This window comes from Polyodon spathula, chromosome 9 (genome assembly GCF_017654505.1).
Source record: "Polyodon spathula isolate WHYD16114869_AA chromosome 9, ASM1765450v1, whole genome shotgun sequence".
NCBI classification, from domain to species: Eukaryota; Metazoa; Chordata; class Actinopteri; order Acipenseriformes; family Polyodontidae; genus Polyodon; species Polyodon spathula.
In genome coordinates, this window is record NC_054542.1 from 41,464,872 (window position 1) to 41,480,429 (window position 15,558).

At 36.6% G+C, this 15,558-nt stretch overlaps 2 protein-coding genes across 2 annotated transcripts in view; one reads left to right on the top strand and one right to left on the bottom strand.

Moving 5' to 3' along the window:
• pcid2 (PCI domain containing 2) lies at positions 1–9,041 on the bottom strand. Its single transcript, XM_041259619.1, has 16 exons — positions 8,956–9,041; positions 7,910–7,973; positions 6,691–6,806; positions 6,352–6,441; positions 5,835–5,908; positions 5,019–5,084; positions 4,619–4,660; positions 3,859–3,913; positions 3,405–3,508; positions 2,679–2,754; positions 2,419–2,560; positions 1,793–1,893; positions 1,283–1,356; positions 812–937; positions 369–492; positions 1–221 (listed from the first exon to the last, which is right to left on the bottom strand). Exons 3-16 carry the CDS (start codon positions 6,724–6,726, stop codon positions 132–134), a joined length of 1,200 nt encoding a protein of 399 aa, XP_041115553.1. The 5' UTR covers positions 6,727–6,806; positions 7,910–7,973; positions 8,956–9,041; the 3' UTR covers positions 1–131.
• Positions 8,994–15,558, top strand: part of LOC121320873 (cullin-4A-like) — a 19,886-nt gene continuing 13,321 nt past the window's right edge. Inside the window, exons 1-3 of the mRNA XM_041259618.1 lie at positions 8,994–9,138; positions 13,200–13,315; positions 13,697–13,800. Coding sequence (XP_041115552.1) covers positions 8,994–9,138; positions 13,200–13,315; positions 13,697–13,800 — 365 coding nt within the window. The remainder of the gene's footprint in view (positions 9,139–13,199; positions 13,316–13,696; positions 13,801–15,558) is intronic.

Consider the following 15,558-nt stretch of genomic DNA (forward strand, 5'->3'; position numbering starts at 1 on the left):
TAACAAGAAAATATGTTTATTCACATATAATTAAAAATATCACTCAACAATACAATGTCATTCTGAAAAACTGTTCAATAATGGTCTTTCACATGACAATAAAAATTGCAGTAAAAGTCTGATTTGTTGCACTAGGACACAGTGGACAGTGGGGGGAATGGATTCTGTTTGCTGACAACAAGCTTCTGATGTTGGTGAGAAATGTACCCCTTGATGTGTCCCTGTTAAAAAAAACAGTTTAAGTTAGAGGAGGAGAAAAAAAATACAAACAAACCTTTCATGAACAGAACGTTTAAATTTAACAGGTGTCAACACTTCATAGAAGTGACTGTGGGACACAGGGCCTTAAACAGGATGTCTGTACTTACCATGTAGATCAGATTAGATAAAATGCACTGAACTTCATCAGTGTCCACATCGTCCACCTGCATGAATTTGAGGGCAACGAGAAAAGCATCTAGTGGCAACTGGTGGGTTTTAAGCAACTGATACCTGAAAAAAAAAAAAAAAAAAAAGTAAATTTATGATTGCTTATTTCATTATATTTGAAAAGGGCAAGCAGTTCAAACAGAAATAGATCTGTATTAATTTAACATCTCAAGTGTTGCACACATCAAAATGTAAACAAGTACTGAACAGACCTGTAAAACGCTCCATTTAAATATAGTACCATTATGTTTGATACAACAACATGAGCTGTGCTAGGGAAATACCACAAATATTAATGGGGTAGTCACTACAGTATCTGTAGATAGAAATTCAGACAACTCAAATCTGATAGTTTGAACAACCACACCATTTCTTTACTCACACTTTCTTAAAGAAGTTCCTGTAGGTGATGATTTTTAGTTTCTCGAGAATGAGAAAGATGCCACAGCGAATGAAGAAGGCCTCGTGTTTTGCCAGGGCATCATTCAGGAGCAGTAGATTTCCTTCACTATTGATAAAGCACAAGCATGTAAAATAAATCACATTGTTTAGTGGTAATACTAGTTCAAAATGAGAACCTGATGCACGTAAATGGTTTTATTCAGAAACATTTTATGTTGCATGTCATGATCCCTGCTGAAGTACACACAGCTAACAAAATGATCCTAGTAAACAGTATCTAATATGTATTTCCATCACATTGTAGATATCATATTATGTAAAACACGTATTGGATTTTTAATGGCATTTATAACAATAAAATCTTTGAACATACTGTATCTTGAACTCTTTTCAGTTGTACTTTTCTTAAATAGCAGGGCACCAACAGATTCAAAAGCTTAAATGCAAATACCTAACAGCTTTAGTGACATCAGCAAACTGTAGAAGGTCATATTTTTTCAAGAGCTGGTTTGTTGGCATATGGCCCTGTTAATTAGAAACAACACAATCAAGTCAAACAAAACCATTACATAAAATTCTTCATGTTGATTAAATTAACTAATAGTAGATAACAAAAAAAAGGTACAAATCAGTAAAAACTCAAAGTTCAGTTAAAAAAAAAAAAAAAAAATCTGTAATTTTTCAGTAAGATTTGGTATAAACCGGAAACACAAAATATATTCTATCCAACCCCCCAGCTACAGACCATATACAATTCTGAAACCAAAAAGTATTTCTGCCAATTTCACACCGCAAAGAAACACAAGAAAGACAAAGTAACTCCTACAGTAGATGTCTCTGTATATTACAAAACCCTGCAACACTAAGGTTTCAATAAGATTCAATAAACAGATCTTTATGGCGGAGAACCGAAATGTTAAACCTGTGACAGGCCTTGAATGGGTTCGTCTTTTCTACTCACCAGAAGCATTTTCACGGGCAAAAGGTAAATGAGAATCATCCGCTTGTTCTTTTGACTGGATCTATGACAGTGTTGAAAGGAGAAGGAAAGGTACTCCTCCGCTGGAGTGGAAAGACACCAATTAAAGACTCGGTAAATTACAAAACACTCAACATTGAGAAGGGAAACGGAACTGGGCAGAGTAATGGGGACTTAAAAGCCTTATATTCTATAAAAAAGACTTAAAATAGGGTTTTACGGCAAAACTGTAGAGGAGGAACTGAAGATGATCTCCTTTCATAATGACCAAGAAGCTAAACAATGCACACGAAAAATGGGGTGAGGCTAAACTTCCTTCTGGCCTGTTATGCTTTAAAGCATTGCATTATACAAGAATGAGAGTGGTCGTGGAATGGCACCATGGAGCAAACAGGGGCCACGAGCATACTGCCCAATAACTAGCGGAACTGGGAGTACTAAAAAGAGAATGAACAGCATTCCAAATTCCTTTTTTTTAATTTAAAAATGGATAATTAAATTAAATATGGATTTTTTTCTGTACAGAGGATGAAGTTAAAAAAAAAAAAAAAAAAAAAAAAAAAAACTATATATATTTTTCATAATTGTTTTGTAACTTGTTGAGTCACCTTGTTTGAAATCACTGTCAAACATTGCTTTCCTGCCCACATAGTATTTGTAGGTCACCCTCTGTGCCATGCTATACTCATCCTTCAGGTTTGAGCTGTCAATAGCCCTGATGAGAGGTTTGCATAAGTGCAACTTGTTAATCTGTAACAAACAAAACAGTGAAAGCCAGATCTGTACAGATACAACTTGTAGGGTTACATGTGCTATTGACAGAGGGTATGAGCAACAGAACATAAAATATTGAACAAAGCATTCTTACCTTGAAGTAAATTTTGAAGAGCTGGTTGATGAGAAACAACATCCCCCACTTTTTAGAGTCATCAATGCCGGCACGGCTGTAACAAATCAAGATCACTTTTTAGAGTCATCAAAGCCGACATGGCTGTTATAAATCAAGATCACTTTTTAGAGTCATCAATGCCAGCGTGGCTGTAACAAATCTAAACCCCCTTTTTTATTGGGGGGGGGGGGGGGGGGGGGGGTTGATTTACCCACTTCACTAATATTTTACATCAACTGGACACCACTGCACTCTTCTCTACTACCACCCCCCACACCCACCCCCACACACACCACTGTTCAGGTTTACAGTGCAAAATTACATATAGTTTCTTAAGAACATTTATTCATATTCAAAGAGTTTGTGGTGAGGAAATAAATAGCAAGAAGAAGAAGAAGAAGGTTTAAGTGAACACAAGCTAAATTAATAGGGTTGTTCAATTGTGATATTTTGGTAGATTTAGTATAAATGTACAAAGTAATAAAGTGTTAATGTACTGTATGGTCCAAAGACACAGCAGGTAAAGTGTATACTGTGTGGTCAACTACAGAAGTGATATGGCTATAGAAAACAATTCAAACTAAGCAGCTAGTAATTCAAGGACTCAATATGCACTGTGTTTCTGTGGCTTTACTGAGAAATGGTAAACAGTAACTCCTGCTGGAGATAAAGAGTAACTGCACTGAAGATCTCTGGCATTCTCACTTGTCACTGGCACAGATTCTGAAGCAGCTCATCAATTGTTCAGCTGCCTTTTCAAGCATGTCTCCCACTTTGCCCTTTCCTTTTTTGGATAGCTGCTGTTCTGCCTGTCAAAAAACAAAACACCTTGTTTAAATGAAAAACACTGTATCAAAGTTCTATCACTGCATGGCTCATTCCCATTGGCAGGGATTTAAAAGACTAAATGCAGAACCGGGGCCAAGAGAAATGGCAACATCTGAATGCCATCCCTCTCTCTGCCCCATGGCTTACAGGATATGTGCCAAATATTTAAATGACATTTTAAGCTAGTTGATATTTCATTTATTGTGACATTTTAAAAATGTGCATAGCTATACAACAGAGAATAAAAATCTGGAAAAGGAATCCTGTCTCAGCATGGTAGATAAATTATAAACAAAGACTCAAGATTCTTATTGGTTAGTTGAATACTTACATTATTGGCAAAAATCCGAAGATCTAGCGCCACAGAATACATCATTGGCAATGCCCTACAAAAAGAAGATGCACAAAATACAGTCTAACTCTAGTTTAAGAACCAAACAAATATTTGGTAAGAGTGACATTAAACCATTATAATAAATGAATCTATATTTACAAATATATATTCTCTCTCTCTCTCTCAAAAGCTTACAATCATAAAATAAGCACCACATTATAAAAGCCATTGTAATTTACATGTTGAGTTGTTTTAATACACAGTACAAGTAGTTTTGAGTTCAGGTGCATGTCATGTATTAAAATGAGTTTTCTGTATTATGACTGGTTAACGGACTAACAAATCTATGAATAGCTGCCCCTTGCTAAAATAAATAAAAAGCATTTACAGATCCAGACACTACATCAGATGCAAATCAAAAGGAGAGATAAGCATTCAAAAAGTGAAGAAAAACTCCTTCTAAAATGAAAATGGACCTTAGATACTTTGTTACCTTGTAGACTGAGATGAACTGGGGAAATTATAGCACTTAGTAGGGATGTGTGACCAAATACCCTTGCACATGTAAACGCCATGTGATCTGCCTAATAAAGTTCCACCCAACAAACACTTTATAACACAGCCCCTTTTGCAGAAATCACATCTTCATATGGACGACTCTTACTTGGCTTCTTTCTGCACGTTACAAGTTTTTGGTAAGACATGTAATAACAATACAACACATTATTGTCAGTGTTATGCTTTTCTTCGCACTTACCAATTTTCTTCTTTGTGAGCTTGGAAAGCCTTTAAAAATGATGTAAAATGTTAAGGGCAGTAAGAACTTATTTATATGAACACATGAAACAGCTACACAGCACCCAGTATGCAATTAACATTGAAAGGAGACAGAAGCTACTGTGATTGTAGCAATGCGTTTCTTACTTTCGACTTGTTTCTTTAATACGTTGATTAAGTTTAGAAACCAGACCAAAATTCACGAGAGCAATGTTCTCATTTTCCTGGGAATGGGACATTTTTTGCCATTATACCCCCCCACCCCAATGGTTCAGCTTGGTCTTTTTAAAAACACTACAAGATCACCATGCTCAATTTAAAGTGGTTTGTTGATTCATTTGAAAACACACAGCCTTCACTCACTGCTACTCAAAGGATATTGAACCACAACAGTTTGGCATTTGTATGCTTCTGCAAAGTCATGATTAGACACTGCGTATGTACACCTGCAAAGACAGAAAAAAGAATACGTTTACAGTAAAGCAAAGTGGAGGTGTGTGGAAGGGTAGCTTGACGGTTGAGGCAGGCAAACACAAGGAATAGCAGAAGCATTTCTTAGGCTGAGTAGATGGTGTGAAGCACTGGGAGAAGCACTTATTTTAAAAAATAAAACAAATGACCAAACAAGCAGAGTCGGAGTTTGCACAGGTACCTACTTTTCTTGAGTGCTCATCTGAACTGAGAAGCAGTTTCCCTGGTCCTCTTTTTACACATGTAGCCAGGTTAAATTAGAAATCAATTATCCAGTTTAGCCACACCACATTCTCATTTGTTATTGGTCCAGGAATTAGGTTGTGACCAGACTACCTAACATTTACATTTTCAGGTTGTCCTCCCTGTTAAAATGTACTATTGCACTTTAGCAAGGATTGGTCATGTCCTGAAATTGCTTGTTAGTGTGTTACAAATATAATTATTAATGGGAATTGCAGTTCATGGAACAAATATTGAGGCAATGACTTCACAATATGTTGCCACAAAAATAAGAGTGACACAAAACACAGGTTTGGGACTTCTTTGCATTTCTATGCACACAAAAAATAAAACAACAAAGATAAGGAAATGTAAAACACCAATCAAATTCCACTCCAAATACAAAATAAGTAGTTATTTATTTTGAAGCCTTGCACCAGTTTTAACATGAAGGTAATCAAAATTAAGAGTTATCCGAATCAGGTCCAAACAAAATGCTTTACCTTAAATGAGCAGCAACCATTTCATCATAAGGAGGCTCTAGTACTTGCTGGCACTTTTCTTCTGGGTTTGCTAGCTGTTAAAAAACAAACAAACAAATAAAATAATTAATTAATTAATTAATTAATAGTGTGTGTGTGTGTGTGTGTGTGTGTGTGTATGTATATATATATATATTATATATATATATATATATATATATATATATATATATACATATATATACACACACATATATATAAACAATGTTTTGCAAACAAACCAAATGTTAAGAAACATGTCATTTGTTTTTGTTTTTACCTCAATTACCTCTTTCCTATAAAAAACCTCACACATTTGTTTTGAATTTACATAAGCCAAATATGCAAATAATTAAATAAAAGATGAATTTATTTTGCCACTTTTTAAAATAATGTTACATAAATACTTAATAAAATACTTGTTTTATTTATTTATTGTGTATTATTATGTGGACACAGCCTATTGGAAGTGAAGTCATTCAGCAGGTGTGCAGATTACCTGTAACCTTGGATTTGCCACGTGGGGGTGCTTGAATGACAGCAACTCTGCACAGAAAGTTCCATCCCTTGTATCTATGGCCTCAAGTACCTAAAAATTCAAACAAATCGTAATGTTTTTCAACTCACAAAAGAAAACACAACCATCCTTAGGAGTTACAACCAAGGCTTTAAAAAATATTTATGTTCGTTTACATTGACTATGGTATTTTATTAAATTTTCTATTTGTCACAAGCAGAATAATAATAATAAAAAGAACACACAACAAATGATTACTCTTTCAGAATAAAACAAACTGAATTAATATGGCAGTCGCCAGTGAACTGTGCAGAGACTTACCTGTTGCAGGTACTGGTTTATTGTGATATGCGCCATTTTATGAATAGAACCGTGCTGGTGTTTGGAATACAACACAGTTTTTCTCTCTGCTTTTCAACAAATTCTAAGAATTAGCCCTGTAAAAAAGTTAATAATGATAGATTAAGCTTAATTGTGAATGTAGAAAAAACTGATTTCAGCCCCTAAAGCTCTTTTTAATATATTTTTTCACAATTAAGCGAATTTATTTGACTAACTGATGAGCAACGAATTGGGTTATCTAAAATTGTAAACATACGATGTTGTGGGTGAACTACAGCTTGTCTTGTTCGTAGTGAGTTGTCACAGCACTTTGAATCAATGTACCCTTAATCGAATTTTAAAGGTGTCAATATGACTTCAAATTATTATCATAAAGATGTGTATTTTAAGTGCAACAGGCTTTAAAGTCATGCATGCTATACCAAGATGTGTTAGCTAGTTAATAAATGCATTGCATGCCATTGTTCTTGTCTGTTCTACCCATCGCCCATGTTTGTCTTGGAATGTGGTCAACAAAGGGGTTTATAGTTTTATCGTTTATTTATTTGACGACTTATACTCAAAAATAACTAGACATTGCGAGAGTTGGTGAATAATTTAATAGTTTAAAAACCAAGTTTAAAAATACAATTTTGGTGTAACTAAATAAATTAAACAACGAAAAACGCCTCGAACTTTCTGCCTGTTTACACTGGTTACAGTGCTCAGCAGCAGACCTAAACGGATCCAAATTTCATTCGACTGTACTGAGAAGTCAGCGTTGGCGGGTCTAGTAGTATAGTACAGTACCACTTTCTGACCCTGCACCGGTGTAGATACTGTATAATCCCCAGCAAGTAGTTCTACGACTTTTGCCTGTGTTATTTGCCTGAACCAGCGTTATTTTGTTGGTCTGGTACTATTTGTTATAACCATAATACAATTCCACAATAAACCAGATTGCAATTGCCGATTTAGTGGGTTCTGTGCAACGTTATTCAATGTTATAGTATATTTTCTGTTAGTCTAAACTGCATCTTGCGGTCAACTCTACCTCAGCTCTGTGCTGTGTTAACCCCTGCAATGCGTCAACAACAGTATAGACAGTTTTGACCACCCACAGCTAACTGTATGAATTAAAAAAAAAAAACAAAAAACAAAACGAAGACTAACAGTTGTTTTAACATCATTGCTTCACAATCGTAATGCACAAACTTACCTCCTTGTTTTTAGTCGGAGAACAGGAAGTCGCTGTGTAAAGGTCACGGAGCAGGTTGTACTTCCTGTTGGAAACTAAATTAGCATTGTTGCCAGCAGTACGTTCACACAAATAGGGCAACTTTTTACAGAAGAAAATGAATATATTCAGTGTATTTGTATGCAGTATACATCAATTACGACGTATGCATCAAACAAAACAATTATGTGCAAATTATGAATGTATTGGTCAAATTCGTTTTTTTTTTTGTTTTTTTTTACTTTATCAAAGCATTGTTACTGTCTTACTCGAGTATTACAGGTACTTAAATATATTTATACGGCTTCCTCCAAAAAAGTTGTTTTTTATTTTGACAGCAATTACGTTCCCCTGAGATTTCCGCCTGTTGACTAATGTCATGCATTCACAAAGACAATACTTAAAAGATCCGAAGCCACAGAAATGTAACATATTTGTCTTGAGTAGAGATAGATCACTTGACTGCACTTAATAACACCGCCAAACTCAAGTGCACTTTGCAGGAAGAAAAAAAAAAAAAAAAAAACATCTCTCCCAAGATGCATCGGCTGGAGGTGGAGAAAGGGGCCATTTTGTTGGGTTTTGTTGCTTGTATGAAGCGGTTCACCGTTTTATTGGACTTTATGTAGTTATTTTTTTTTCTATATATATAACGAGCAGGACATTTGTATATATGGAAAGGTTTTCGTTGACAGAGAAAACGGGCTGTCATGGATTATTATCCCCAAACACGCTGTAGTTAGTTTTCAGGCTTCGCTCAAGTACGAATTCTTTAACTTCAGGGACAAAACTAGTTAATTACCCGAGTTGCTTTCAAGAAACTGATGTTGCTGGTGGAATACAGAACAAACAGGTTTGGAGGCATTGACTTAATTCATAAGAAAAATATCGGGTTACTGGTAAGGACCGTTGGGTTTACTCAAAATAGCAATAAGCCAGGGTACAGCAGTTACTGATCAGTCAACAGAAAATCGTTAAGCAACAAACCTAACCATATCAAGAAGAATCTGAGGAAGGGCAGCACCTACCTGTCGTGTATGTCATATAAGAAGACGTACCACCAGCAATGATGTCAGAAGAGACTGGGCAGAAAAACAACAATAAAGCTAACTTCCCTGCTCTAGCAGAGCACACGAACGGGCTTACAAAACCATCTGCCCTAGTCACCAAACCTGGGACATCTAAGAAATTAGTTATAAAAAATTTTAAAGGTAGGTTGGCTTCGAAATTTATTTACTGCACTATGCCTAAATGTTATATTAGTGTTATGTCATATTCCTCCGTCAGAACACAAACAGTGTAATATGTTAGAATCTATTTCTGAAAACATATTTCAGGCATGGATTGTATTTAACTTAATTCTTCACAAAGCTATTTTAGCGATGTGGTCTAATTAATATTAACTTCTTTGCAACCTATAGATTTTGATATTGTAACGTTACTGTACTGTAAGATGTAAAAAAAAAAAAAAAAAAAAAGTTTATATTCTCACAGTACACAGTCTATGTCTACGTTATCTGTTTTGGATACTGTTATGGAAGGCACGCATTCACCGCACCACGGCATCCTGCACGTAATAAATCACACCACATTATGTTTCTAGAAGAACGGGGAGGATCTCTTTTGAGTGATGTCATGTGCAACCAATCATTGTTAACCGCAGCTGTACACGACATTTCTTTACATAAAGATGCCTTTTTGTTTGAAAGTCTTTATACATACACACATGACAACATTTAATTAACTGTGCTTATGTAATCAACTTGGATATGTTGAATTTAGAACATTAATTCAGTTTGAGTCACGTTAATGGGACATTACAAAACATTATGGACTAAAAACTCTTTCACTGTATTTTAGCAGTTTGATGTTCTCCACTTTTTTCTTAGTAGATAGTAGAAGGCCTATATCACCAAATTACCACTCCATTACAATTTGTGGCACATAATTGAATGACAAGGGCCTAAAACTGAACAGCAAGTGAAGCTTTGTGGGAAATTTCACATGAAGCAAAACAAACTCCCATTGTATTGCAGTTTGTGCCATTAAAGGTATTCCCATGAACCTGGATGATGGGAGACGTAACCCTGTGATTCACAGGCTTCAGTGCACAATACTTCACATACAGGCCTCAGGGCTTAGTACAGTGGTAATATACTTTCCCATAATCAGCCCCAGGGAGTCTTTATGGAAATAGGTACTAGGCTTTAGATTAGATTTAATGATATAAGCAGAAACAACAGCAATCATACAGAACACATAGTAGTGTAATATACAGGTAAGACATTATCAGTAAGACATAGAGTGATATACAGTAAAGTATCCATTAACAGATGCTCTGTAGGGCCTTGCAAGCCAGCCTCTGTCTCCTCTCGAAAGCAAAGGCAGTCAGGAACAGATATGACAAACCTTAGGCCCCTACAGTGTCGTTTGAACTCATACAATGAGCTGTATTCGCATTGAGTATCCTGTAGTGTTGCTAGATTTAGAACCTGTGTCAGTCCAGATCAAGATGATCCCATTATGGGGAGGTGGTGGCAGGACCCCCTCAGAACATTCTGTGAAAAATCATTCAGATTGCAGAGGTGTGTAGCCCTGTGACTGAGTGTCATTCACTCAGTCATGGACCTCTTGTTGCTGCATGCCTAATATATGTGATCACAGGTGCACTGACTATATTGGTAAAAGTAGCTAGCTGCTGGAGAGTTAAAAAAAAAAAATTGTGCATTGCATACAGTATCAGAAATAACCCTGTTAAATCGCAGTCGGTTACAAACAAGTTAAAGTGTAACAAGTGATACTGTGAGAAAGGTGATTTCTAAAATGTTATCAGCGTTGGGTTTTCTGCCATCCTTTTTTTCTGAAGCACACTGCTGAAGAATAAAACGGGTACGCGCTCCCTTTGTGCGTCAAAACCACTTCCCAGCTGAATCGAAATGGAAGCACAAAGATGCCCATGTATTTCAGGAGACCACACTGTTCTTTATTTAGGTTGCACATTGTGACAATCTTTAAAATGGGTGAGATCTCTCTTCAAAGGCACATAAGGAGATGGCAGTAAAGTGAGGAGACCTCTCACCCAGGGAACACTGAAAAGGTTAAAGGTTTGAATCTTACATGTACGAATGGGATCTGGACATGGAGTTTGTTATTCAAACCCCAATTTGTTGCTAGCAGCTTTCAAAAATACTTTTAACAGGACCTTGCTTCAGAGATACTCAGAAATGTAATACTAAGTTTTTCGATATCAGTTTCAGGAGCAGAGATTTTATTCACTATAATGAAAGAAAGAAAAAAAATAGCTGATATTTCAGGAGGCTTCCTTTGACTTGCCATTAATGCCATATTACTAAATTAATTTTATTTAGGCTACATTTACCTCTAATGCTGTTTTACGTGAATCTTTTTTTTTTTTTTTTTTTTTTTATTGTGATTTTAAATTACCACACACTACCACCTGGTGGCCAGTCATTGTATGGTAAATATTTGTGTCAACTTTATCGAGGTCTTTATGACATCTTAGGAGGAAAGATTGTGGTACATTTGCCAGGCCCAAATTGTCTTGTTTTAAAGGGAAAGTCAAATCAGAAATTTGAATATCCAATAGTGTTGCTTTCGAATTGTTTAGTCCAGAATTCCTGCCCCATTAACCTAATATTGGGATTGTTGGGGACCGTTTATTCTAAGTGGGCTGCTTTGTGAAATGTTCAGATGGTACTGACATGTGTATGGCATCGCTTATTGATGGCTGTACAGTGTAATTTGGCAGGTAAACTTGAGCATGGGCACTATTGGATTTCCTTTTACAGTTTGGTGCTTTTGACTTCATGAGAGCTCCCCCCTCACAGCTCTGTGTCACCTCTGCCATATCTAGCATAGACCAAGGAAGGAAATACGATGCGTATTGGGTAGCAGTTTCACCCATTTCAGGTTTTACTACAAGCTTGATTAGCCCCAGTGTGTAGGTAACAAGCTCAGATGTGTCTTATTAAACTCATAGTAAAACCAGGAATGGATCAAACTGCTATGTAGTGGAGTCCTTTTCCACCCCTGCAGACTGCCAGTTATGTTGAATTGGGTTTTATTTTGTTGTGAACTTGTGTTGACTTGGGGCCTAGCTCACCTTAAGCAATTTTGTATTTCAATACCAGAGTATGTACATTTCCTTTCTGTCCTCTCTGTCTAATCTGAGCACACTAAAGCTTGTTACTGATAAGTGTACCCAGCTTCTCACTACTGGGAGTATTTTTTTCTGCTTTGTCATAGAGAGACAATAGGCTTGTTTTGTGGATAAAGGTAGCCAGGTGAAGGGAAAGGCCGGCAGTGTTCTGACAGCTGTGGTGGAACCCTTTGTTCCTGCATTAGTCTGGGTTTGAAAGCAATGTAAACAGCTTACCGGGTTTTATACAACCATTGTTAATTATTTTATGTCAAATCAACTGCAGCAAAGTAGGCTAGGAAAGAAAGTCACTTGCCGCCCTGGACCAGCAGCTTTCATTTCATGCCACTGGCTCCAACAGTAATTACGAGAAAAAGGCCAGTTTTAGTCAAATCAAAGGTAAATGGCTAATTAAAAGCAGGTTGTCTTTTCTGTTCAGCATTTTCACTCTATACACACCATTATGTATTATTGACTGTTTAGCTTCAGTGACTATACCCTGAGGCAGGCAGCCATAACCTCTAGTGGAGGAATTGGTCTGATACGTTTAGGGTAAAGCAAATAAAAGGGTTCATTTGACTTTAAAGCAAAATGAGTTAATTCTATAGGGTGATGCAAAACCTTTAGCCATAGCTGTATAGTCTGTTTAAACTGTACAAAATGGGACTACAAATGTAGTGAGATGTTGAAAAGTATGCACTTCACTAAACACACGCAAACAAATATGTTCTGAGTTATTTGTAAAGGGTCTTTCAAATGTATCATCCTTGTGATTTTTACAGGTCTGCTTTCAGCATCAGTATGCTGTTGCGGTGGTCTGTAATTGACCCAGTCTTCAAAGCTGACACTTCTCCAGGAATGTTAAGACTTATTCTTTCTTCAAACAGGTTTCAGTAGAAAAATAAATTGGGTTAAACTCTTGAATTCATAGAGTATTCCAGTGTCTCTGTTTTATGACCCATGGAGATGTATTTATTATAAGAAGTGCTTTATGTTAGAGTGCTGGTGATACTTGTATCAGCAGTACACATATTAAACAATATGGATATTGGTAAATTGCATTCATTTTACTGTTTGCACCATTTATTCATAATTCCCGTTTTAATTTAACAGATAGACCAAGGCTCTCGGACAATTACACTCAGGATACATGGAAAAAACTTCAGGAGGCAGTGGGAGCCATACAGAATAGCACCTCGATTAAATACAATCTGGAAGAGCTGTACCAGGTAAGCCAGGGGGTTACGACTCTGCTAATTTGCTTACATGCAGTACACAAAACAAATGAATAAAAACCAAAGTAGCACACATTAGCTAAATAAATACATACTATACTACTTAGTCATACATTGTCATCTTGTTAAAATAGATTAATCTGAATTTTAAAAGAATCCTAGCCAAAAAAAGTGTTTGCCTATCCAAACACTTTTTTTAAGGTCTTCATTGAAAATGTGGCCCCTTATTCAATGATCTTGTCTGTTTGTCACACCTGCTCTGGTGAACATGATACCTGCCTTCAGTTTTCACAACTCTTCTCCATACTTGTATCATAGATTCCTTGTCTCCTCTAGATCTTTTGGCATCTTCAGTGTTTTCTCTTTCTCTCCTAGGCAGTGGAAAACCTTTGTTCCTATAAGGTATCTGCTACGCTGTACAAACAGCTAAGACAAGTCTGTGAAGATCATGTCAAAGCGCAGATACATCAGTTCAGAGAATATCCTTTTGAGACTAAGGGTTCTATTTTGAAGCAATCTCAAGCTAATTTTGGAAGACTGTAACAGTATAAAACTACTGTGGTAAGAAAGTCCTGGAAGGTGTAGTTAAATTATTGTTGTGAGTCGTTTCTTTTCTGGTTTTGTACCATAACAGTTAAAAAACACAGATGAAGGTATTTGCCTTAATGGCTGCTAAATAAAAAGATTCCTTCACTGTTGATGAAGTTTTCAGTCATTTGTGTTGCAATTACCCAGACAGCGTGCTTTGGGCTGAGTTCAGGAGCTGCTCTTCTGTTCTAGATTTCAAGCCAAGGGCGTATTACACAGTCTGCACTTTATAGAAATAAGATCCAGTGTCGCAAACATTTCTTTACATTTTTCTGGCAGTACACACCTGTGCACTAATGGCGCTGGCTCTTACTTCAATAGAAACACTCTGGCTGATCTAGCCTAGGGTTTACGTCTATATCAGGCAGCTAGAACTCAACTCGAAGCAGTTACAATTAAAATGAGAATAATTGCAATGTGAACCGCCCAGAACAATTGCAGAAACCTAAAAAAAAAGACAAGGGAAAAAAAAAGACATTGTTCATTGTGTCTTCGGAAAAATGTCTACTTGGAAAAACTGTTCTTGACAGTGTTCAGATTTTTTTAAATTATTTTTTATTGAAGGATTCTCTGCAGAACCCTTGTACAAGTTTAAACGGTGTTGTTTCAATGCATTTACCATGGTTTACCCTGGTTTGCTATGTTTTTTAACATGCTATCCCATACCTCTCTGTGCTTTACAATGCGTATATATGCTTTACCATGTTTTCACTGTGCTTTATTACACCATGCTATGCTTTTACTATAGGAAACTTTTGTAAGGCAATCAAAAAATATTACTGTTTCAGCTGCTGTTCATCAAGGTTGTCCCTAGCAAGCCAGTATTCCATCCTAGAAGGATAGCCCACCTTGAAATATCAGTCTGGTAGAGAGCATCATGCAGTCCCTGCTGACAGTGCTAGTTTAACTTTTTAGCTTCCCAAGCATTGGCCTGGCTCCTTTCAGAACTGGAGGAAAGCTAGGGGCCAGCTGTACAGGTCAGCCAGCTGTTAGACAGGATAACATTACTGACTGTGTGATAGGGAGTTGGGTGGAGCTTGGGTTAAAAGGATAAAGAAGATATGAAAACTTACAAACAAACATTGTGAGATTTGTCTTGCCGAACTGTAGGTGGCACTGTGAGTTCAAAGTAGTCCCCAGCTTCCACTAGCACAGTGAGCTTTAAATCAGTCTTTCTTTCCTCGGCTCTTGTTTTAATGTGAGTGACTCATACCTTAAAGCTGCAGTGTCCCAGGAACTGGAATTGTATTCCTGGGCGATTTTGTTTATTAGATTATTCTGTAGTTTGCCACTTACCACTATAATCCTTCCTGCCGCTCTGGAAACTGCACAGGCATTCTCTTGTGGCTGCCTGCAGGGGGTTATAAATGACATACACAAGCTGGGCTGTATATCACAGAAGCAAAACAAACATGTGAAGGAAATTGGTGTTTTTGTTACCCTCATAACATTTTAAGGAAGCCGTATAGAACTGACATTTTAACATGGTCCACGGCAAGTAAGGGAACAACTTTCTTAAAATGTAGCATAATGTCTTTTTTTTTTTTTCTTAATTTTACTGATGGCTCTAATTTGAATTTAGTGTTTTGGTGGGACACTATCGCTGACATACTTATTTTGTATTATTATTATTATTCCTTTACAATGGT

Coding starts and splice junctions, on each gene's coding strand:
- pcid2 (XM_041259619.1), bottom strand. CDS start 6,726: ATGGCGCATATCACAATAAACCAGTACCTGCAACAG. Junction 3,509..3,858: donor TTCGGATTTTTGCCAATAAT/GTAAGTATTCAA, acceptor GTTTTTTGACAG/GCAGAACAGCAGCTATCCAA. Junction 2,755..3,404: donor AGAATCTGTGCCAGTGACAA/GTGAGAATGCCA, acceptor GATTTGTTACAG/CCGTGCCGGCATTGATGACT.